The sequence below is a fragment of the Mycteria americana genome, chromosome 8 (genome assembly GCF_035582795.1).
Source record: "Mycteria americana isolate JAX WOST 10 ecotype Jacksonville Zoo and Gardens chromosome 8, USCA_MyAme_1.0, whole genome shotgun sequence".
Classification (NCBI taxonomy): Eukaryota; Metazoa; Chordata; class Aves; order Ciconiiformes; family Ciconiidae; genus Mycteria; species Mycteria americana.
Genome location: NC_134372.1, coordinates 9612322 through 9635975, shown reverse-complemented (window position 1 = coordinate 9635975; position 23654 = coordinate 9612322). Strand labels below are relative to the sequence as shown.

General features: G+C 45.5%; 1 protein-coding gene across 4 annotated transcripts in view; it reads right to left on the bottom strand.

The window, feature by feature from the left end:
• Positions 1 to 23654, bottom strand: part of SGCD (sarcoglycan delta) — a 228981-nt gene that overhangs the window by 8976 nt on the left and 196351 nt on the right. For all 4 annotated transcript variants that reach the window (XM_075509535.1, XM_075509533.1, XM_075509534.1 and 1 more), the window contains exon 7: positions 1065 to 1188. In XM_075509535.1, the coding sequence (XP_075365650.1) occupies positions 1065 to 1188 (124 nt within the window). The remainder of the gene's footprint in view (positions 1 to 1064; positions 1189 to 23654) is intronic.

The following is a 23654-nucleotide window of genomic DNA, read 5'->3' as shown; positions in this document are numbered from 1 at the left end:
CGACTGCCAGTATTTGCTCTTATCTTGCTATTACAGTACGAGTCTCCACTTCAGTTTTAGAATCCAACCATCTAATCTCCTGAATGAGACAGGTCAATATATGCATTTTAAAGACAAATTAGTGTTTAAAACATTAAGGCAACTGCTTGCAGTAGTGAAATGCCTTGGATTTCAATTGTAGTATATTAGGTAGGGTTTTTTTTGTATTTTTGGGGGTTTTTTTAACACTCCTGGTCTGGGTTTGGAACGCCTTAAAATGCAAATGTTTAGAAATAACAGGAATTGCAATAACAATCCCATTCTATTTATTACACCTGACACTAAGATAGGAAAACATTAGCTTATGTTGGAGCCCTACTGCTGGCAGGTTTGCATTCAATGGGAAGCTCCTCCTGCCGAGGCTCTTGGTAGGTTCCCCAGAGAGAGCTCCTCAGCCACATCCTTCGGTGTCTTCCATCACTGTGGCAGGAGGAGGGGATGAGAACCATGTGCTAGTGTATTTTTGAGCCACCAGAAAAGGCTTAACTCAACACCTGTTTTACTTTTGTTCTTTATTATCAGTTTTAGTTATTCTCTCTTCCTCTTTGGAAGTTTCCCCAGTGCAACAACCTGTGTCTCCTAATGTTCCCTTTCTTTCCAAAATGAAAACATCAGCTACAAAAGCTTTTCAGATCAGTAACGGTGAATTAATCTCTTCTTATAGAAAAATGTATGATAAAAGATTTAATTATGTTGGCCAAGTAAATCTTGTTTTAAAGTGACAAGGAAACAAAGAATTTAGGAGCACTGTATATTTTACAGCCACATAAATCTGCTTGAACAACAGATGCTATTATCCAAGCACTTTAAAAATAATGAATCAGACTTTACCACAGAGTGAGGCTTGTTTGCATATGATATGTTCAATCACTGCTAGCAGAAACTAAGCTAGGAAGGTCTGCTTCACCAGTGCCTTCACACCAGTGTTTCAAATGGAGCGGCTCAGTGACTCAGAAGGCTACAAATCTGCAGGAGATCTGTGGCTTGGTTTGTTTTTCCTGCAGGGCTTGACGTCCTTCACTTACCTCTCCATCTTTGGCTTCCAGCCTGAGCTCTGTCCTGCACGTGGCTTTCAAGCTGCCGGCCTCGGCATTGATCTCAATGCCTTTTGGAGCCTCCATCACCAGTGCGCGCGTAGGTGACTCCAGTCTGTAACAGAAAGAGGAGTTACAGAACTCGGTGGGCTGAATATTCACGCTTAAACTCAGGCTGTCCTCTTGTGCAGCCCGACTGCCCATTGCACAGCACCCTAGGACCTGCTGACATTCAGATCCACGCCTGGTTTAGTCAGTGGAAAAAAATCATGCACAGTGTAGTAAAACACATCACAGATCCAATCTGCTAACATTTCACATCAGCTTTGCTATGCTGTAAATGCTGGGACAAGATGCAAGGTGCAAGAGCTCCCCCCATGATCAGCATGCTCATAAGCAAGATGTGAGGTTTGGAAGAGTTTAAGGGCACAAGGAAATCAATGAGAAAAAAAAAAGGCTGAAGACCCCAAAATTCCTGGTCTCCACTCCTGCTCTCACATCCCACTGCTCACAGCTAGGCCCCCCTGTGCAGTGCTTTGACCCCTCCTGACCGTGGATACACCACGCAGGGATCTGACACCCCTGCTACAGCACTGGCTAACACAACCAAACCTTTTAGTTCCAGCAATTGGGGTTAATGCCGTAGCATGTAGAAGCGCAAGGTTCGGTCTTCCTTGCTGATTAGCCATTCATAGGTCTTGTATTGTACTTGTCTCTTCTTTATAATACAGTGTCTTATTACTTTCTGTATTGAAAATGATAATAAAAACCAGTTCTCCCTCTTTGGGAATATCCCCTTAGTTGATTTTATCACCATTTATTTACTGTACCATCACAAAACCTAGACTATGATCTCCTCAGGTGAAGCAGGCAGGTAGACTGGAACAGAAACTCCTCTGCTTCGACTGCTTTGGGCAGGCAGCGCTGACAAAAGCGAAGCACAAGGGCAGCACGCAACCACGAGCTTACTTGGGCAGCTTTTAGGATTTGCTCGCGTTACTGCAGTGGCACTTCAGCCGTTTCTCTGCTCTTCATATATAACCATTTGTGCAAGTAAGTGTACTCTTAAATGGACTCCTGCTGGTACTGAGACAACATTACGGGAGACTGAGGGAATTCGGCTGTATTTATTGCAGCCAACAGTTCAATAAAGCAAAGGCACAGTTCCCTCCGTGTGGCACTTTTCAAGTTACGACTTTCCCTCTTGTTGGTGTCTTCATATTGCTGCTTTTCAAACACCTTTCCCTCAAGACCCCAAACTCATCCGTAATTTCCTGGCTGACTCAACTAAATCTAAATTTCAGGGAAGAACCGAAGCATATGCAGCCCAAGGAATGAGCATGGTCTCATGGTTAGCAGCCTCTGCACAATCCTTCTGAGCTACTTTTTGTTTGCTCTCTGCAGGGAAGCTGCATCTTACATAAACCTTCTCCTGATCCCTCCACTGGTATCACCCCTTGGCTGGTTCCTGCACGAGGAACCTAAGGTTAAGACTGCTGCAACTCACTCCCCCCCCGACTGAATTGCAGATTGCATGGAGGGGAAAAAGCTTGCAAAGAATGATTGACATTAAATAGTGCTACCTGGGATATGATTCCCTCTGACCTTCCAATTGCAATAACTGCCTTTCCAATATCTGTTAGAATTTTTTTACGGTAAAAATAGCCACAGCACACAGCCTTAGGGCTCTGGCACATGTACTCTGGTGGCTTTCATTATGGTGGCTTAACACGCTGTCTGCCCCACATTTTCCCTAGAGATTTCTGCTCAGGGATACAGTATGCTCTCATCCTTGGTGGTGCAGCTCACAAGCTGGTATCTACTCTGAAAAATGAAGGATGCTCTGCTCGCGCTAAGCCCGCAGGATCTGAGCTGCAGTGGCTGGATGCAGGCACGTATTCCCTCCTGCCGCCTCTGCTCCAGAGGCAGGATCCTCCGGAGGAGAAGCAGAGGGCTAAGGCCAGTAATGTTTTAAGTCACTGTAGCTAAATTCACCAGAGGATGTGTCCAAAGCCCAAGACAGCTGAGCTAATTTGAGGATAAAATAATTCCTAAGAATGGCCAGGTGACTCTTCAGCTGTCCAACATCTTAGTGACTCTTCAATTTCTTTGATGTCTTGGCTGTCTCAATATATTTGTTCATCTCTTAATCTTGTAGCTCTTCTGCCCACTGAGAAATAAATCTTGTAAGTGCAAAACAGTGTTCAGACACCACAGTGCAAATGCATGCATTTGCAGCAGCAGCAGCTCTCAATTCCTGCCCTGTACTGGAGCAGCCTCCCAGTCCCACACCAGTGCTTTACTGGAGAGTGAGGAGAGCTGGGAAATCGATTAATGTCTTCCCATGGTGGGGGGGATCAAGAGGGGCCTTCTCCTTGCGTATCTTCCCCCGTGCACACAGGTCCCCATAACACCAAACCGAGTTAAATTCATGCTTTGAACATGAAGTACCTGGGAGCGTGTTAGATAACATTGTCCCAAAGTTTTGTTCTCTTTCCATATCTAACAAACTGACTGAGCTGTTCTCCCTCCTCCACCCAATGAAAACCTACAGGCAGGATAACAGCATCTTACAAGCACTGATGAAAACCCACGCAATTAGACACATCCTAATCCCTACAGAGCTTCTTGCCTCACGGAGGCACAAATGACCCTCTCCAGCACATCCCGACAGTCCATGGTGTAATGTGGGACAAGCACAGAACGCTGGGGCTTTGCTGCTGCTCCGTAACCCACCCTGCTCCCTGCAGCACCACGTGGGTTTTATATTAGCTGAGCTGACCCCCACTCTGTCACCCTAAATCACTAGCTCAGACAGCTGCAATCTTGCTGACATGCTGAATTAACTAAAACCCATCCCTTTAAAGTTAAAAATATCATTTTGAAGCCCAGGGGTTTTTTTTTTTAAGAACCTTAAAACTATGGAAATGAGTGCAAGTACTATAACAGCAAAGTGTAACTCTTCCAATGATGAGAAACTTGGGCTTGCAGCCCACATGGTTTTGTACTTGTGCCGAGGGTTTGGAGCCTGACTCTTCTCTTACACGTTCGATATTGGTGTAACTCCATCTGTCTGCATGGGACTTTTGTCCCAATTTATGCTACTGTAAACGAGGACAGAAAGGTCTTAATAAAATTTTCCTTGGCATTTGAGGGGCATATGATCGTAAGGGATTTAATTTGATTATTTTCTGATATCCTGAATGAATCCGTGAGACACCTGTCTTTAAACCAGGAGCTGAAAAATCTGTGCAAAGCCAGAGAAAGCAGTTGAGGAGTTTATACTCTAGAGGGTTTGAGTAATGTTTACTGAATACTTTCATTTGAAGCAAGTGTTTAAGAGACACTCTGCTTTTAAACCTAATTCTGTCTTCCAGAGAAGAACCAATTTGGAGACTAATAATGAAAGAAAATGATTTAGCGATGAACAGATAATTTGTTCAAAATCAACATTTGTTTTCCAGTGTGATACTCTGGAGCTTTCGGTAAGATTCACATCTCCCGGTTAGGTGTAAGCCCGTACTTACAGCAGCAGGCTGGAAAGGCAGCTGCATGAATATAGATTGTTTCATTATTTGCTCCTGCTCTCGAATTTTTCCATCCCAGCAATTGGCACATAAGCCCTTTTCATTGACCATGAGTGCTGCTTATTTTTGCTCCAGTATTTCCAGGACCAGATTCTGACCTCTCTCACAGAGCTATGCAAGGGGGGTAAATTCACTGCTATCCACAGAGTTACAGGTTGCTGAATTCAGGACTGAGATAAGCTACTTCCTCCCACTGCCATAAAATTGCTCCTGTCCCACCTACAGTCTCCTAGTAGGTGGATGAAGAGACGGTCTCCTGTCTGGGTGACTACCCACAACATGGGAACCTCTCCTATGGATCTCAGTGCGTCATGTAAGCCCAAGATTTTAAAAGAAAAGACACAAGTAATAGGATTTTCAGAACTATCAAAGTACCCAGGTTCCACATATTACAATGGGTGTTAGGTACTTTTGAAAATCCCATTGAGCACCTAAATGCTATAACAAATCTGACCCTTAATCTCAGTTCGTAGTTCTGCAACAGAGGTAATAGCACTTCCCAACTCCACAGGGAGGATGAAAAGATAAATATATTAGTGGTTGTGAAGCGGTTACATACTGTAATAACTGAGGCCAGGTAAGTACCATAGCCAAAGATAGATGGCTGGCAGATGGATAACTGATCTTTCCAAAGCTGCGATATTAGGCTCTTACCTTCATCAAAAATACTGTTAGTCTTGTTCCTCCCACTGAGCACACTCAGCCTGCATATCAATGTGCGAGATGATGTATGCAGGGGAAGCCTTTCTCCAGCTCACCATGCTTAAAGGACACTGTTAAATGTGCCTCTTAAGCTCTTTTACTCCAACCTATCATCGAAGCATCTCACATTTTAAAGAGAGGTGATGGCATGCGTGCGTCTCGCAGTGAACCCCTCTCCTGCTATTGCTAGAAATTCTGTGCTCCTAGGAATCAACAAGAGAGCAAAATTTTCAGTGCCATCCCTGCTTTGCTTTGAAAACTTCAGCAATAATTTAAAGGAGGTCAGCACAGGAGTTTGTATTGTGGTTCCAGTGAAAGTCATTCTCTTGGAAAGATCATTACTTACCCAGAATTCTAGTTTTCATTTCCTTCATCATAAACAGTCAGATTAATCACTTCAGCAGCATGGATTATATTTCCTTCTTGTCTCTCTCTTCTCCTCACCCCCTCCACGATAATGCATCATTTTCCTTACTACTGTGAACAGCCTTTTGAATTTGAGGAGAAGAGAGGATATTACAGATGCAAAGGCAGTACCGCCAGCAGCTAGGGGTTGCTGACGTGCTTCCAATAAAGTGGACGTTATTTCCTTAAAAAAATAAAGTTTAATGTGAATAGTTCAGGGGAAAAATACTTGCCCAGGTCCAGCATTAATGCAAACTGGACTGGGCAAATACAGGCTGATTCCTTGGAGCCCATCAGCCCGCGGAGAAGGACCGGGAGGGAAGCGATGCTATCTGCACCTCTGCGGGGAAGGGCTGGTGCCAAAGGCTGCAGCGTAGTAGAGGGATGAACCTCAACATGTGAAAGGAGTTAATGTGAGCTGGGGAGCTATTGCTGCCACTTTTTTATTTTTTTCATTTTTTTACAAGGAATGGCCCCAAGCTTCAGAATTTCTTGTCCTCAACAGGGGATTTTTCTGTGTGGGGCACAAACTTTGCTTGCAGTATGGAAATGGAAAGAGAAGTTTACTCTCAGGAGGTGAGGAGCATATGATGCAGCAGTGTGGTAACATGAGCTGATTTAATTTTGCTTAGAAACCTCTGGACTGAGAATAGAGCATATATTACTGCAGCTGTAGCCCATTATTTCTAATGACTCTAATTATTTCTTATGGTATCCATCTGACCAGCTATAAGATTTCACATTGAGCATAAAATTAGCCAGTGCTACCACTGTGCCTGCTTACATCTCATACAATTGGTAAATTATGCTAGCAAGTAAACGTAGAGCTCCATCAATTTGCCAGTAATGAACCAGTATCTCAGGTTGAAATTTGTTTTCAGTTTTAACTCCCTTGTTTCAATGAAATCAATGGGATTACCCATTCGCAGTGACTTATACTTCTGACTCCATTATTTGTGTGTTATCTTACACATATCTATTCATAGAAGAAAACACAATACTTTTCTCCCTATTAACTGGAAGTTAATTAGCTTTTACTGAAACCATGCTTAGTTTCTATTTCTAGAATGCTTTCAAACTTTTTTTTAATTTGTCTTACCTTTGCTTGATTTTTTGCTTGTCTTACCTATTGGAACAGAAAAAGTTTGGGAGGACGAACAACGGGTTGGGTCTGGACTCACCTGGTGAAAACCTCAACTGACCGTGACTTCAAGCAAAGTCTTGTAATCTCCCAAAGAGCAAAAGGCTCTGCCCTGAGCTCTACCTTTCATCACTAGATTTCCTTCCTACTGGAAGGTACTGCCATTTCATGAGAACAAAATAAGCTAAAATATGGCAACAACAGCGAGCCTAATATAAAACAGAAAAGAGCAAAAAAGGGAGCTGGCCGCGATATATCAGAGTGAGAGGTTAAAATCAAAAGGGGAAAATGCACAATGTCTTTTTCCAGGATATCATGATTTTGACAAAATAGGACATACACAGCACAGTACAAAAGCAGCAAGTACCCTGAAAGCCTACAGAAGAGATCATCACTAATAAGAAAGTACGTATCCCTGTTATTTATTGCCTAGCATTGACATAAACCTTGTTTTCAATTACACTTTAATGAAGCACACCAATTACTGTTTGAGTGGGGACATCTGATTACAGTCTCAATCAACAGAAATAAATCTTGCTTATGGAAGGCTTCCAGGGTATTTTCTTTAGGAGCATTAATTACAGAAGTAAACAAGGATATATTATGATCATGTCATCCAATTGTAAATCCTGCCTATCGCTGTAAATACTGTTTAGTTTGAGAGCATGTATCACCATACAGTTTCCAGTGTTTATGCTGCAAATCTAATAAGTGACAATTCCAGTGCAGCCATACTCGGAAACAGATTTTTATGGCTGGTGGTCCAAAGCCTCATGTAATTCCTAATATGATCTAACGGACAATGAATGAAAATTCTTTCAGCTATCATCCACAAACCATGGTTAATTCCTAAGGAAAATCCAGTTAAATCTGTCAGACCTGACAGGAGCAGAGGTCTAATGATGCTTTATTGGAAATTACAGTTTTCTAATTGAGCCAGAGATAAGACTGGTTCAAATGGCCAGGGGTGCAACAGCTTTGCTTCTCTGTATTTGGGCAACACAGATGCTGAAGAGATTTTGTACAAAGCTGAGTCAAAAGAAGGAAAAAGGAATTGAAAAAATACTATGAATTACCCTTGTGCTTCAAACTATTCATAAGCTTAAACTAGTTGTAGTATTTCCTTGGGTAGGGAACTTAGTGAATACGCTGCATGAATTGTCCTGCTTGGACTCCCAGGTGCTGCTGTCCCTGACGGACGAATGAGCGAGCGGGAGCGCGTGGGTGTCTGTGGGTACCGCTGTGCCTGCTCCATCCTCCCCTCCCGGTGCGCTGCGTCTATCAAGTCCTGATCATCTCTCCCTGCTTCAGCTCTGCTAATTCAATCTCAGGCTAATGCCTTAAATCTCATTTTACAACTTTCCTTTTCTCTCTTTTTTTTTTTTTTTTTTTAAAATAGAACTCTTACAGCTGCAGCACACAAAGAAGTGCTTAATCACAAGAAGCGTAGTAAATCTGCTGCTGGTTTTGCTAAGTTCAGCTTAGCGCCAAACAAACCAGTTTATATATTTTTCACTAGTTTGAGGTGCAGGTACTGTGTTTAGTGAACTTTTCCTAAAAAGTGTCCATGCTAAAACAATACTCTCCTGACAATGTAATGGAAATATCTTAATATCTCTTCAGAGACTACAACTCCGGGATGAGGACTAATTGAGTAACGGGAATGGTTTGAAACCATTACGAAGCAGGTCAAAGCCAGCATTAGGAAGACGCTCAGCTAATATTCAAAGAAGATTTGAATGGGTCTAGACAAATGAGGAACCGGAGGAGTTTGTAGGTATGGTACTGGCTTACAGCACTAAGCAGGTGAGAACCAGTTTTCATTTTCCTCTGAAAAAAATGTCATTCCTCAGCAAGAGGAAAAGTTTGAGCATGCAGTTCCTTCCAGCACACTGCAAATCCCCTGTTGTAGTCTTCCAGTACACTTTGCACTAGCTGAGGCTTATTCAGAGCACTAAAAAGCAGTAAAACCAGAAAAACATGGACGAATCAAAATACAATTGTAAATTCTTTGTGATTGCCTACCATGCTACAGCATGGGAATTGCTGAAGGAGATGTAATTATGCAAAGTTGTCCTAAATGTTTTAGGGTTTGGGGTTTTTTTTGGACTTCTAAAGTAATCTCTGGAATGGTTTACAAGAAGCCAAATATAGTATTTAGAAGACAAAAGCAGAGCCCAAACAGAAGATATCAAATTAATCTAGGGAGAAAAATGTACTGTGTAATACTACTGAGACCTAGTTTCATTATGAACTGGAGAAGCAGTGAAGGGTAGAGATTGTCAAAGAAAAAAGCACGAGATTAATGTTTAACGAAGTGGAGGTATGGCTGAGAAAATTAAAATCATCTGGATAATTAAGAAATTCTGTTGCTTATAAATCAAGGAAGGAAATTATCATAGAAATTGGGAGATAGTAAAAAATGATGTGTGGTAAATACAGATGTGGTTTAAGAAGATGATGTGTTTAAGTGGCCAGGGAAGGGGTTCGGGGATGCAAAATGAATTATTCCTATTTTAAGTGTAGAGATGACTGCAACTTGACTCTCCTCACCCGGCGGGTTGTGAGCAGATTGGTCTTGCTCCGAATCCCTACTGTGCCTGACAGACCCGAGCGGAGAGCCGTCTGCAGGATGACCTCCGTCCTGCTGTGCTCGATCTTTCAGCCTTAACCGATAAGCTGGAGTACCCAGAGTCAGTGTGCCACGTGGTGGGAAACCTCCACGTAACGGGGCCTGGCTGCGGCCAGAAGATGCTGAGTGGCCGGGGGCCGCATCCTGAGCAGGTACAGAGCCACCTTGCACTGCTCGGCAGAGGTGTTTTCAGCCGAGAGCACGGGCGTGATTAACAAAACCACAGCAGCTGTAGGTGGGACTGAGAAGATTCAGCCCGTAGAGTACAACCCTGTATGTTAACATAATCTCTGCCAGCAACCAGCCATATGAGACACTATGAAACACAGGAGCAGAGAGTCAGCTCTGGCTGGAGGGAAATCAAAGGACAGATGTCCCCTCTCCTGGCATGATCAGAAGTGGGACAGTAAATGACATTATCACAGAGCAGGTTGAGCTCTAAGCCGTAGTGCTGCTACTGATGCCACTAGCTGGAGCTTAAGAGCCTGTAATTATTTCTATCACAAAAAACTCACCACCAAATGTCTTTCATCACTAGTTATGTAGTCTGGGTCAAAACTGGTCAAGTAATGGTCTGGAAATTCCTTCACGGCTGTGTGTGCTAGCCAGAGGGCTTGGAGCTGCAGCATGGCCATGCCTCTGCTCCCGCTGACCACAGCTTCTCTGCGCTCCCAGCGTGGCAAAGTAACAGACTCGGTAGTGAGATACCCCGGGTCTACTACCTAAACCACCTTTTTTTTGCTTGTCTGAGATACCTTGTTATGTAACTTATTGCAATAAAATAAAACAAATCGAAACACAATAAAATCCTCCACCTGTTGGGTGCATTAATGAGCATGCTCATTTCACACATGGAGAAAAATAATTACTTTTTATGCTACCATAATTGCCTAAACCACAAATGCATTTTTCAGAAACAAAGGTTGGGCTGGTGTAAGTTTCTAATTACAGGTTGAAAGCTTCTAATGAAAAGGCATAAATTGGAAGAAACCTTTTCAACCAGAATTACAGAAGAGGCTGCTCAGCCTGGGTATTATCTTGACGTACTGTCACCAAGCCAGGGAGGAGAAAAAGAAATAGAAACAAAGTGTTGCAGCTCTTCATCCGGGCCACTGACACCGCTTGCTACCTAATGTCTAACAACGTGTGGCCATCGGGAACACGGAGGAGATGAACACATCACAAAGTAGGTCTGTGGGGCCACCGAATTTCATAGCAACCCTGAGCCATGGGAGCGGGGAGAGGGAGAGCTATATTGTAGCCTGGAGGTAGCAGCTGAGGCTTAAATGGGCTTTTTCCTGAAGTTTATACTGGCTTCTGGATGGTGGCAGGAGGACAAAAGCCACCTGAGTTGGCCTAAAATTATAAAGCCTGAGGGAAAGATGGACTTGAATCAGCTAAAACTTGCTAGATTAACCCATAAAATATTAGTTAACATAGACATGATACAGTGCTCTACTTTGGGGTGACTTTCATTTGCAGTCAGTGGTTGACCACTGGGTCAATCTGGGCCAACTGTCCACTACTTTCATGGTTTGCTCTTCTGCCCTACTTCGGAAGAAGGCAGCATGATGCAAAATTTTTATCTTATTCTCCTGTTTTTCAGGGTGCAAAATAATCCTGCTGAGCAGACCAGCATGCCATCACTGACAGAGAAATCACTTTCTTGTGATAACCCAACGTACTCAGATGAGAGGACTACTGGCAGGGGTGCAGTGCTATGCAAATATTGCAGTCATTACCATCAGTACTTTGTATGCAGCCCTCTACATCAGAACTGCTTTACAAAGAGAAGAAATGTTGATCTAGATTTCCATTTTTGAATTCTTTTTGAAGTCAATCTGTCATGGGATTTTTACCTGCCATTTGGTCAGACATAAAGGAAAAGGGTCAGGTAGATTAAAATTTCACGTGGATAGCACACAGGTCCAGCCCACAGTGCTTTCTGCAGTGATTTACTTTTTCTCTTCTCCAATGATTTATTCTATTCCTTCTAAAAAGATTGAACTTAATAGTAAATCACTTACAATGAGAAATACAGAGATAACAAAACTAAAAAGGATTTGAAATGGTAGAATAAAAAACCTGCTGAAAAAAAGGTGTGTCTGTATGCATCATATACTTGGAGGTGACATCCTTTGGAAACGTACACACTTGCCTAAGTGGACTTGAAGAGCTTATTTAGCATGACAAATTGGCTACAACCTGATGGCTATTTCTGAAAACCCATTTATAGACCTTCAGTCACTCATACTCCTGTGGCATATCCATTCATTGTACAGTCAATTTATAATGATTCCACCAAATTAAATCTTTATTAACAAACTTATTGACTCTGGCTTTGACTTTTTGTCCCCCCTTTTAATTAACTGCAGTAATGAGACAAGCAACATCCAATATAACAACTGACCAAACATTTTGTTTAAAACCTGCAGTTTATTTCAAGCAGCTTCACGAAGAATGAAGGCTGAATTGCTATTTGCTAAATGTCAATTTTCACACTCTGTTGAACCTTTTCTGAAGCTTGTCAACCGCAAATCTGTAGTCATTTTTCCCCCTCTGATCAGAGCTATATAGAGCATGTAACAGGTTTTCAGTTACTTTTCATTTGTATGCAGAAGATGTACCATTTGCTGTCCCCAGTGTACTTCACAAAATGGTAAATATGCATAAATTGTAAATCTAAAAGGATGCATATGCCAAAGTTGTGGCCTCTTTCACAGTCACAATTTACACCAGCAATACAGTTGTACGTCTGCATGCGTAAGGCCACGGAAATGATCCAAACTCCTCAAATCCAGCCCATTATGATGCAACAATACCGCACCATCCTCTTTTCGAATGTGCTGGGCTGCCGCTCAGAGTTAGGGAGGTGTTTTACCCTCCAGACCACTCGTTCACAGTCTTGCTCCCTGATTAGAGGCACAATTCCTATTTCGAGCTGCAATTCCCTGCTCTGCTGCCTGGCAGACACAAAGCAGCCTCACTTAATCACAAGTGTGCACACAATTCCTTGTACAAGCAACTATGACCATGCACAGAGATGTAGGACTTGGCTCCAGTGAGAAGAAATACCTTTTACAGGGCCAAAACCACTGGCAATCACTACATTTGACCTAACTTTTCCCACACTTATTACTACTTGCTAAAGCTGGGACAGCAAAGAGGGATGACAAAGGATGCTGTCTAGGTCAGGATACTACCACTGAACAGGGCAATAACCAGTGTCTACTCTGATTTCTGGCATAAACCAGCCTGGAATTCAGTTGTTCATTCTTGGGTCAAACCTAGCTGAACTGAAACCTGCCTTTTAACAAGACAGCCGATTTTTAATAAGTATCCACTGACGTAGGATTCCTCTACATCCCTCCGTTACAGCACTGCTTCGTAACCTATTTTGACAATTTGGAAAATTTTCCTGTGTACAACTTAACAATGTGCAATAGAGAATACAAATAAGGGAAAAATGAACACATCTTCTCTGGAGAAATGCTAAGACAAAGCCAAGGAACGGGCAAGACCGCTGAGGACAGAGACTGAGAGAGAGGCCCAGTGCTCCTTCGTGTGACCGGTTGCCATTTCGGCACCGAGGAGCTTGGCAGGGCAACAGGAGGGATGGGGAGTATTTGAAGAAATAGTCTCAAAGCTCTTTGATAGTCTAGAACTGAAAATCTTAAAGCTATTTGAGATTTCCAACTAATTTCTTGCTTTCAAATATGCAAGGGAAAACAGGTTGGGAAACGGTGCAGAGAAGAAAATACAGGGTTTGTGTGGGTGGGTGGAGGGAGGAATGGAGCAGAGAGAGAAAGAGATCAGAAAACAAAACAAAAAAACCCCCAACTTGCTGAAAAAGAGAGTATAGAGCTGTCTCTAAGGGGACTATTTTAATTCTGGGAATAGGATGTTTTGCAAATTCTTAGCATCAATTTATCTTCAACTAAAAATGAAACTGTTTTCTGTTTATCTTTTGCATATAATCACTCGTGAGTAAAACATACGTTTTAAGGTAAGGTTTGGCAATCTGTCAAGACAGATATGCTAGCTGATATTTTTCTTAACTAAAAGAGAGGCTGAGCCTGGTGATGGCAACTCACCGTGTGCTGGGAGATGACCATATTGGCATGAACCCACCCCTATGTAGGGCAGCAACATCCCTGTCCTGCTCCACATGGAACTGGTGGGAACTGGGAGCTATGAAGCACTGCTGCTCACAGGTGCTTGTCTCAAGAAGCTGTGATCCCTTCTCTTGGCTCTGCTTATGCTATTTGACATGTGCCCCTGTGCTACCACTGTCATTCATGCTGTAGGTTGTTGACCTTGTTTGTTTTAAGGTATACAAATCTGTTCTCCAGCTCTTTGGGTCGACCACAGCAAAAGTGAGAAAAAGTTCAGCTTTTCTTGACTTCCATGAGGTTCTGTCCATCTTTCCTTGGGCAAGTCTGCGTTTTGACTGTAACAACCTCCCTTATAGGACTTTTTAGTGGATAACAAAGAGACAATTACAGCTGCTAATGGAAGAGGTCAAATGGAGGTGAAATGGAATGGATTAAAAAAAAAAATGAACCGATGTCAGAAAGGCCTCCGTACCACTCAGTGGCATAATCACTTCCTAGAACAGGTTTTTAGCTGGGAATTTCATTTCATTTTACTCTATTTTATTTTGATTTTAAAAAGAGAGGCAGGCAGGTAGGAGGACTGGCTTTGTGGTTGAAACACTGAAATTCAATTTCCAGTCCTGTGATGAACTGCCTTTGTGACCATGTGCGAGTGCATTCAGTGCTCCCTGCAGTATAGCGGTGGTGGGGAGGGCTCAGCACAGCGCAGGAGCAGTAATTCTCCCCAACACAGCAAAGTGATACAGGCAACTCTTTCCTGCTGATTTCTCCTAGTACAACTCATATCATAGAATCATAGAATCACAGAATCATAGAATCATAGAACGGTTTGGGTTGGAAGAGACCTTAAAGATCATCTAGTTCTACCCCCCTCGCCCCCCGCCATGGGCAGGGACACCTTCCACTAGATCAGGTTGCTGAAAGCCCCACCCAACCTGGCCTTGAACACTTCCAGGGATGGAGCATCCACAACACCTCTGGGCAACCTGTTCTAGTGCCTCACCACCCTCATAGTGAAAAAGTTCTTCCTTACATCTAATCTAAATCTACCCTCTTTCTGTTTAAAGCCATTACCCCTTGTCCTATCACTACATGCCCTTGTAAAAAGTCCCTCTCCAGCTTTCTTGTAGGCCCCCTGTAGGTACTGGAAGGCTACTGTAAGGTCTGCCTGGAGCCTTCTCTTCTCCAGGCTGAACAACCCCAACTCTCTCAGCCTGTCTTCATAGGAGAGGTGCTCCAGCCCTCTGATCATCTTTGTGGCCCTCCTCTGGACTCGCTCCAACAGGTCCATGTCCTTCTTATGTTGGGTGCCCCAGAGCTGAACACAGTGCTCCAGGTGGGGTCTCACAAGAGTGGAGTAGAGGGGGAGAATCACCTACCTCGCTCAACCTGCTGGTCACGCTTCTTTTGATGCAGCCCAGGATACAGTTGGCTTTCTGGGCTGCAAGCGCACATTGCTGGGTCACGTTGAGCTTCTCATCAACCAACACCCCCAAGTCCTTCTCTTCAGGGCTGCTCTCAATCCATTCTCTGCCCAGCCTGTATTTGTGCTTGGGATTGCCCCGACCCATGGGCAGGACCTTGCACTTGGCCTTGTTGAACCTCACGAGGTTCGCACGGGCCCACCTCTCAAGCCTGTCAAGGTCCCTCTGGATGGCATCCCTTCCCTCCAGCCTGTCGACTGCACCACACAGCTTGGTGTCATCAGCAAACTTGCTGAGGGTGCACTCAATCCCACTGTCCATGTCGCTGACAAAGATGTTAAACAGCGCCGGTCCCAATACCGACCCCTGAGGAATGCCACTCGTCACTGGTCTCCACTTGGACATCGAGCCATTGACCGCAACTCTTTGACAGCGACCATCCAGCCAATTCCTTATCCACCAAGTGGCCCATCTGTCAAATCCATGTCTCTCCAATTTAGAGACAAGGATGTCAAGCGGGACAGTGTCAAATGCTTTGCACAAGGCCAGGTGGATGATGTCAGCTGCCCTACCCTTATCCACCAACGCTGTAACCCTGTCGTAGAAGGCCACCAAATTTGTCAGGCACGATTTGCCCTTAGTGAAGCCACGTTGGCTGTCACCAATCACCTCCTTATTTTCCATGTGCCTTAGCATAGTTTCCAGGAGGATCTGCTCCATGATCTTCCTGGGCACAGAGGTGAGACTGACTGGCCTGTAGTTCTCCAGGTCTTCCTTTTTTCCCTTTTTAAAAATGGGGGTTATGTTTCCCATTTTCCAGTCAGTGGGAATTTCACCAGACTGCCATGACTTCTCAAACATGATGGATAGTGGCTTAGCAACTTCATCTGGCAGTTCCCTCAGTTTCCCTCAGGATCCGCAGATGCATCTCATCAGGTCCCATGGACTTGTGCACCTTCAGTTTTCTTAGATGGTCTTGAAGAGAATGGTCATGGAGGAATTAGGGCTTCTCCCCCCAAAAAGGTGACAGGATCAATAGCCCAACTGAAGTGCATTTAAACCAACGCACGCAGCATGGGCCTTTGTGACCAGGAGGAGCTGGTAGCCATTGTGCAGCAGAAGTATGATATAGTTGCCATCACAGAAACATGGTGGGATGACTCGCACAACTGGAGTGCTGCCATGGATGGCTATAAACTCTTCAGAAGGGATAGGCAAGGCAGGAGAGGCAGTGGGGTAGCCCTGTATGTTAGGGAGTGTTTTGATTGTCTAGAGCTTCATAATGGTGATGATAGGGTTGAGTGTTTATGGGTAAGAATGAGGGGGAAGGCCAACAAGGCAGATATTACGGTGGGAGTCGGTTATAGACCACCCAACCAAGATGAAGAGGCAGACGAATTATTCTATAAGCAGCTGGGAGAAGTCTCACAAGTCTCGGCTAGCAAAGTCTTGCTAGCACTTGTTCTCGTGGGGGACTTCAACTTACCAGATGTCTGCTGGAAATACAATACAGCAGAGAGGAAACAGTCTAGGAGGTTCCTGGAGTGTGTGGAAGATGACTTCCTGACACAGCTGGTGAGTGAGCCAACTAGGGAAGGTGCCCTGCTGGACCTCTTATTCACGAACAGAGAAGGACTTGTGGGTCATGTGATGGTTGGAGGCTGTCTTGGGCATAGCAATCACAAAATGACAGAGTTTTTCATTCTTGGAGAAGTATGGAGGGGGGTCAGCACAACTGCTATCTTGGACTTCCAGAGGGCAGACTTGGGCCTGCTTAGGTGACTGGTTGACAGAGGCCCTTGGGAAGCAGTCCTGAAGGGCAAAGGAGTCCAGGAAGGCTGGACATTCTTCAAGAAGGAAATCCTAAAGGTGCAGGAGCAGGCTGTCCCCATGTGCCGAAAGACGAGCCGGCGGGGAAGAAGACTGCCCTGGCTGAACAGGGAGCTTTGGCTGGAACTCAGGAAAAAAAGGAGAGTTTATGACCTCTGGAGGAAGGGGCAGGCAAATTAGGAGGACTACAAAGATGTCGTGAGGTTATGAGGGAGAAAATTAGAAGGGCTAAAGCCCAACTAGAACTTAATCTGGCTGCTGCTGTAAAAGACAATTAAAAATGTTTCAATAAATACATTATCAACAAAAGGAGGGCTAAGGAGAATCTCCATCCTTTATTGGACACGGAGGGAAAAATAGTGACAAAGGATGAGGAAAAGGCTGAGGCACTTAATGCCTTCTTTGCCTCAGTCTTTAATAGTAAGACCAGTTGTTCTCAGGGTACCCAGCCCCCTGAGCTGGAAGACAGGGACAGGGAGCAGAATGAAGCCTCCATAATCCAAGGGGAAATGGTTAGTGACCTGCTACACCACTTAGACACACACAAGTCTATGGGGCTGCATGGGATCCACCCAAGAGTACTGAGGGAGCCGGTGAAGTGCTCACCAAGCTGCTTTCAACCCTTTATCAGCAGTCCTGGCTAACTGGGGAGGTCTCAGTTGACTGGAGGGTAGCAAATGTGACGCCCATCTACAAGAAGGGCCGGAAGGAGGATGAGGGGAACTACAGGCCTGTCAGCCTGACCTTGGTGTTGGGGAAGGTTATGAAGCAGATCCTCTTCAGTGCCATCACATGGCACGTACAGGACAACCAGGTGATCAGGCCCAGTCAGCATAGGCTTATGAAAGGCAGGTCCTGCTTGACTAACCTGATCTCCTTCTATGACAAGGTGACCCACTTAGTGGATGAGGGAAAGGCTGTGGATGTTGCCTACCTAGACTTCAGTAAAGCCTTTGACACTGTTTCCCACAGCATTCTCCTGGAGAAACTGGCTGCTCATGGCTTGGACGGGCATACGCTTCACTGGGTAAAGAACTGGCTGGATGGCTGGGCCCAAGGAGTTGTGGTGAATGGAGTTAAATCCAGTTGGCGGCCGGCCACAAGTGCTGTTCCCCAGGGCTCAGTACTGGGGCCAGTTCTGTTTAATATCTTTATCAAAGATCTGGATGAGGGAATCGAGTGCACCCTCAGTAAGTTTGCAGATGACACCAAGTTGTGCGGGAACGTTGATCTACTTGAGGGTGGGAAGGCTCTACAGAGGGACCTGGAAAGCCTGGATCGATGGGCCGAGGCCAATTGTATGAGGTTCAAAAAGGCCAAGTGCCTGGTCCCGCACTTGGGTCACAACAACTCCATGCAACGCTACAGGCTTGGGGAAGAGTGGCTGGAAAGCTGCCAGGTGGAAAAGGACCTGGGGGTGTTGGTTGACAGCCAGCTGAATATGAGCCAGCAGTGTGCCCAGGTGGCCAAGGAGGCCAACAGCATCCTGGCTTGTATCAGAAATAGCGTGGCCAGCAGGACTAGGGAAGTGATCATTCCCCTGTACTCGGCACTGGTGAGGCCAAACCTCGAATACTGTGTTCAGTTTTGGGCCCCCCACTACAAGAGGGATATTGAGGTGCTGGAGCGTGTGCAGAGAAGGGCAACGAAGCTGGTGAAGGGTCTGGAGCAGAAGTCTGATGAGGAGCGGCTGAGGGAGCTGGGACTGTTTAGCCTGGGGAAAAGGAGGCTGAGGGGAGACCTTATTGCTCTCTACAACTACCTGAAAGGAGGGTGTAGAGAGGTGGGGGTCGGTCTCTTCTCCCAAGTAACAAGTGATAGGACAAGAGGAAATGGCCTCAAGTTGCACCAGGACAGGTTTAGATTGGATATTAAGAAAAATTTTTTCACCGAAAGGGTTGTCAAGCATTGGAACAGGCTGCCCAGGGAAGTGGTGGAGTCACCATCCCTGGAAGTATTTAAAAGACGTGTAGATGCGGTGCTTAGGGACATGGTGTAGTGGTGGACTTGGCAGTGCTAGGTTAACGGTTGGACTTGATGATCTTAAAGGTCTTTTCCAACCTATACGATTCTATGATTTTATGATTCTATGAACCTGATCTTCTCCTACAGTGCGTGGTTCTTCATTCTCCCAGTCCCTGACTTTGCCTTCTGTGACTTGGGCGGTGTGGCTTGAGCACTTGCCAGTGAAGACCGAGGCAAAAAAGTCATTGAGTACCTCAGCCTTCTCCATATCCCAGGTAACCAGGTCTCCCGTTTCCTTCTGGAGAGGGCCCACATTTTCCCTAGTCTTCCTTTTATTACCGAAGTACCTATAGGAGCTTTTCTTGTTGCCCTTGACGTCCCTGGCCAGATTTAATTCTATCAGGGCTTTAGGTTTCCTAACCTGATCCCTGGCTGCTTGGACAATTTCTCTGTATTCCTCCCACGCAACCTGCCCTTGCTTCCACCCTCTGTAGGCTTCCTTTTTGTATTTGAGTTTGTTCAGGAGCTCCTTGTTCATCCATGCAGGCCTCCTGGCGTTTTTGCGTGACTTCCTCTTTGTTGGGATGCATCGCTCCTGAACTTGGAAGAGGTGATCCTTGAATATTAACCAGCTTTTTTGGGCCCCTCTTCCATCCAGAGCTTTATCCCATGATACTCTACCAAGCAGATCCCTGAAGAGGCCAAAGTCTGCTCTCCTGAAGTCCAGGACAGTGAGCTTGCTGTGCACCCCCCTTGGTACTTTAAGGATCTTGAACTCCACCATTTCATGGTCACTGCAGCCAAGGCTGCCCCTGAGCTTCACATTCCCCACCAGCCCCTCCTTGTTGGTGAGAACAAGGTCCAGCATAGCACCTCTCCTTGTTGGCTCCTCTATCACTTGGAGAAGGAAGTTATCATCAATGCATTCCAGGAACCTCCCGGATTGCTTATGCCCTGCTGTATTGTCCCTCCAACAGGTATCAGGGTGGTTGAAGTCCCCCATGAGGACCAGGGCTTGTGAACGTGAGGCTGCTCCTACCTGTCTAAGTAGAGGGCTTCATCTGCTTGGTCTTCCTGGTTGGGTGGCCTGTAGCAGGCCCCCACTATAATGTCACCTGTCCCTGCCCTCCCTTTAATCCTGACCCATAAGCTCTCAGTCGGCTCCCCATCTGTCCCCAGGCAGAGCTCCATGCACTCCAGCTGGTCATTGACATAGATGGTGACACCCCCTCCTCATCTCCCCTGCCTGTCCTTCCTAAACAGCCTGTATCCTTCCATTCCAACACTCCAGTCATAGGAGCCAGCCCACCACGTCTCCATGATGCCAATAAGATCATAGCCCCACAGGCGTGCGCACGTCTCTAACTCCTCTTGTTTATTCCCCATGCTACATGCGTTTGCATAGTGGTGTCCTGGTTTCAGCTGAGACAGAGTTAATTTTCTTCGTAGCGGCTGGTATGGGGCTATGTTTTGGATTTGTGCTGAAGACAGTGTTGATAATACAGAGATGTTTTAGTTGCTGCTGTACTAGTCAAGGACTTTTCAGCTTCCCGTGCTCTGCCAGGTGCAGAAGAAGCTGGGAGGGGACACAGCCAGGATAGTTGATCCAAACTGACCAAAGGGCTATTCCATACCACATGACGTCATGCTCAGTATATAAAGCTGGGGAAGAAGAAGGAAGGGGGGACATTTGGAGTGATGGCGTTTGTCTTCCCAAGTAACCGTTATGCGTGATGGAGCCCGGCTTTCCTGGAGATGGCTGAACACCTGCCTGACCATGGGAAGTAGCGAAGGAATTCCTTGCTTTGCTTTGCTTGCGTGCGCGGCTTTTGCTTTCCCTATTAAACTGTTTTTATCTCAACCCTCAAGTTTTCTTACTTTTGCTCCTCCGATTCTCTCCCCCATCCCACCGAGGGGGAGTGAGCGAGCGGCTGCGTGGTGCTTAGTTGCCGGCTGGGGCTAAACCACGACAGTCCGAATGGGCTTGCCTTTGCCTGAGGCAGGAGTAACCCAGTAACCTGCTCTGCCAGGTGCCAGTCCTTTGTGGCGCCCAACGTGGGGCACGAAGGGTTTGAGATAATGACAGATTTGATTGGAATGTGCCAGATAGAATTTATAGCTGTTATTGCTGTTTAGCTATTAATCAGCAGGCTTCTGTGCTTGCCATAGGCTTGCTTGCCTTACTGTATGTTAGAGCCTAGGGCTCGTTAGTGGCTGCTTTTTGCTTTCACTGCTTGCCGTGCTGCTGTACTGCTGATCACCTTACTCTGCTGTGCCTGGGAACACTTTGATAACAGCAATGGCCTTGTGCCTGGGCTGGCAGATGGCCAGGGCATTGCTGCTGTTTCTGTGCTGCTGTACTGGACAGGCTGGAACTCCGCTGTGAACTCGAGTCGAAGGGACTGTGACCTGTGGATGAATCCACGTGGGAGCGGGACACCCCAAAGCGTCTGTGCCCATGGATTAGCCCATGCCAGAGCAGGTATATCTTGAAATGTCTGTGGCCATGGTTATGTCTGTGCCACAGCAGGTATAGCTCTGAAGGGATTGTGGTCCAAGGATAAGTCCACGCTGGATAAGGTGCGCCTCGAAGCATCTGTGGCTGTGGATGAAGTCCATGCTGCAGCAGGTACACCTCGAAGCATCTGTGGCTGTGGATAAAGTCCATGCTGCAGCAGGTACACCTTGAAGCATCAGTGGCTGTGCATGAGGCCATGTTGGAGCAAGTTTACTTCTGAAGGTACTGCATTCTGTGGATAAGTCCAAGCTGGAGCAGGGGCAAGGGGAGGACTTCATTGCAATGTTAAACCCTATAACCTGGTCCAAAAGGACCAGGGGTGGACATTGTAATAGATATACCTTTAAATTGTTGTAACCCATGATTTGAGTTGCATGTTATAGGAATTACTACAGCCAGAACCACCTGAACCAATGGAGGAGAAGCCTTACAAGAAGCAGTGCAAGTGCAGCAGTGACCTGACCTGAGCTGGTTTTGGTGCCCAATAACTCCAAGCAACACACCACCTCTCCTGTCCTGAGTAACAACCATAAGAGATGAAGCCCAAAGTCATGGACTAAATGAACTCAGTGGACATTTTGTGGACATTTATGGTCATTTTACAAATATTTTGTAGGGGTGGTCTGTAGACTAAGGGAATGATATGTGTGTATTATATCAAAGGATGGGAAGGGTGATGGTGGGTAATGAGAATGTATTGAATAGTGTGAGACCTGAGCATGACGTAAATGGTATGGAATAAGGGGTGGATACTGTCCTGGTTTCAGCTGAGACAGAGTTAATTTTCTTCGTAGCGGCTGGTATGGGGCTATGTTTTGGATTTGTGCTGAAGACAGTGTTGATAATACAGAGATGTTTTAGTTGCTGCTATACTAGTCAAGGACTTTTCAGCTTCCCGTGCTCTGCCAGGTGCAGAAGAAGCTGGGAGGGGACACAGCCAGGAGAGTTGATCCAAACTGACCAAAGGGCTATTCCATACCACATGACGTCATGCTCAGTATATAAAGCTGGGGAAGAAGAAGGAAGGGGGGACATTTGGAGTGATGGCGTTTGTCTTCCCAAGTAACCGTTATGCGTGATGGAGCCCGGCTTTCCTGGAGATGGCTGAACACCTGCCTGACCATGGGAAGTAGCGAAGGAATTCCTTGCTTTGCTTTGCTTGCGTGCGCGGCTTTTGCTTTCCCTATTAAACTGTTTTTATCTCAACCCTCAAGTTTTCTTACTTTTGCTCTTCCGATTCTCTCCCCCATCCCACCGAGGGGGAGTGAGCGAGCGGCTGCGTGGTGCTTAGTTGCCGGCTGGGGCTAAACCACGACAAGTGGCATTTAAGTTGGGCCCCTGATGAAGCTGACTTACTGGCTGGAGTGGCTGGAATTCCTTTGTGCTGCTCTTCAGGTGCTCTCCTGCTGACCTGTGATCCTTTTCCAGGCTCTGGGCAGCTATTCCTGGCACTGGCATCAAACTGGCAGAAGTGGGATGGGTTGAGGTTCCCCTCCCCCAGCAACTTTAGTTTAAAGCCCTCTTCACCAGCTTGGCAAGCCTATGACCGAAGATGCTGCTCTTCTTCTATGAAAACTTTCCCATAGCAGATTGCCACCTCTGCTGCAGAGCATGGCCCTGAGTCATCACCTCCACAAGGAACTTCAGCTGTGTACCCCAGATACACAGAGGTAACCCCACTGACTTCCCAAGCACTGCCTTTAAAAGAAGTCAATAGAGTTACCTTGGAAACATAACATGGGAAAGGAAATTGGACCTTAAAATCAACCTTAATTCTTCCTTTGCATGGCCAAACAAAATAATAATGAATAAACATTGCATGAGGAAAAAAAAATTGTGGTTATTTTACAGTTTTTGAAACCAACAACAATCAAAGCTGCAAGGTATAATTTTTTTTTCCTGGAATTCCTTGCTTTCCTTGAATACCACCCTCGTGGTATCTCTCAGCAGTCACGTTAACACTATATATTGATTGTCTGCTTGGTAGGTAGCAGGAGGGAAAATAAAACAGGCAAGAACTTAACTCTGTTTAGGATCCTCCAGTGCACGTGGAATCTGGACAATTTTCTGTGGGTGGCCACCACTGCTAAAACCTTGCCGGTGAAAATTACTACAATGGTCTTCATCTGTGTTGGTAACCAAAGCCACCACCGAGCCAGGCAGGGCAGAAGTTAGGGTGTTTCTTCCCTTCTCTTTAAAACGTTGGTGTGTTTCTGTTCTTTGAAGCAAAAGGTATGAGAGATGTCTTGATTTCTACCATTC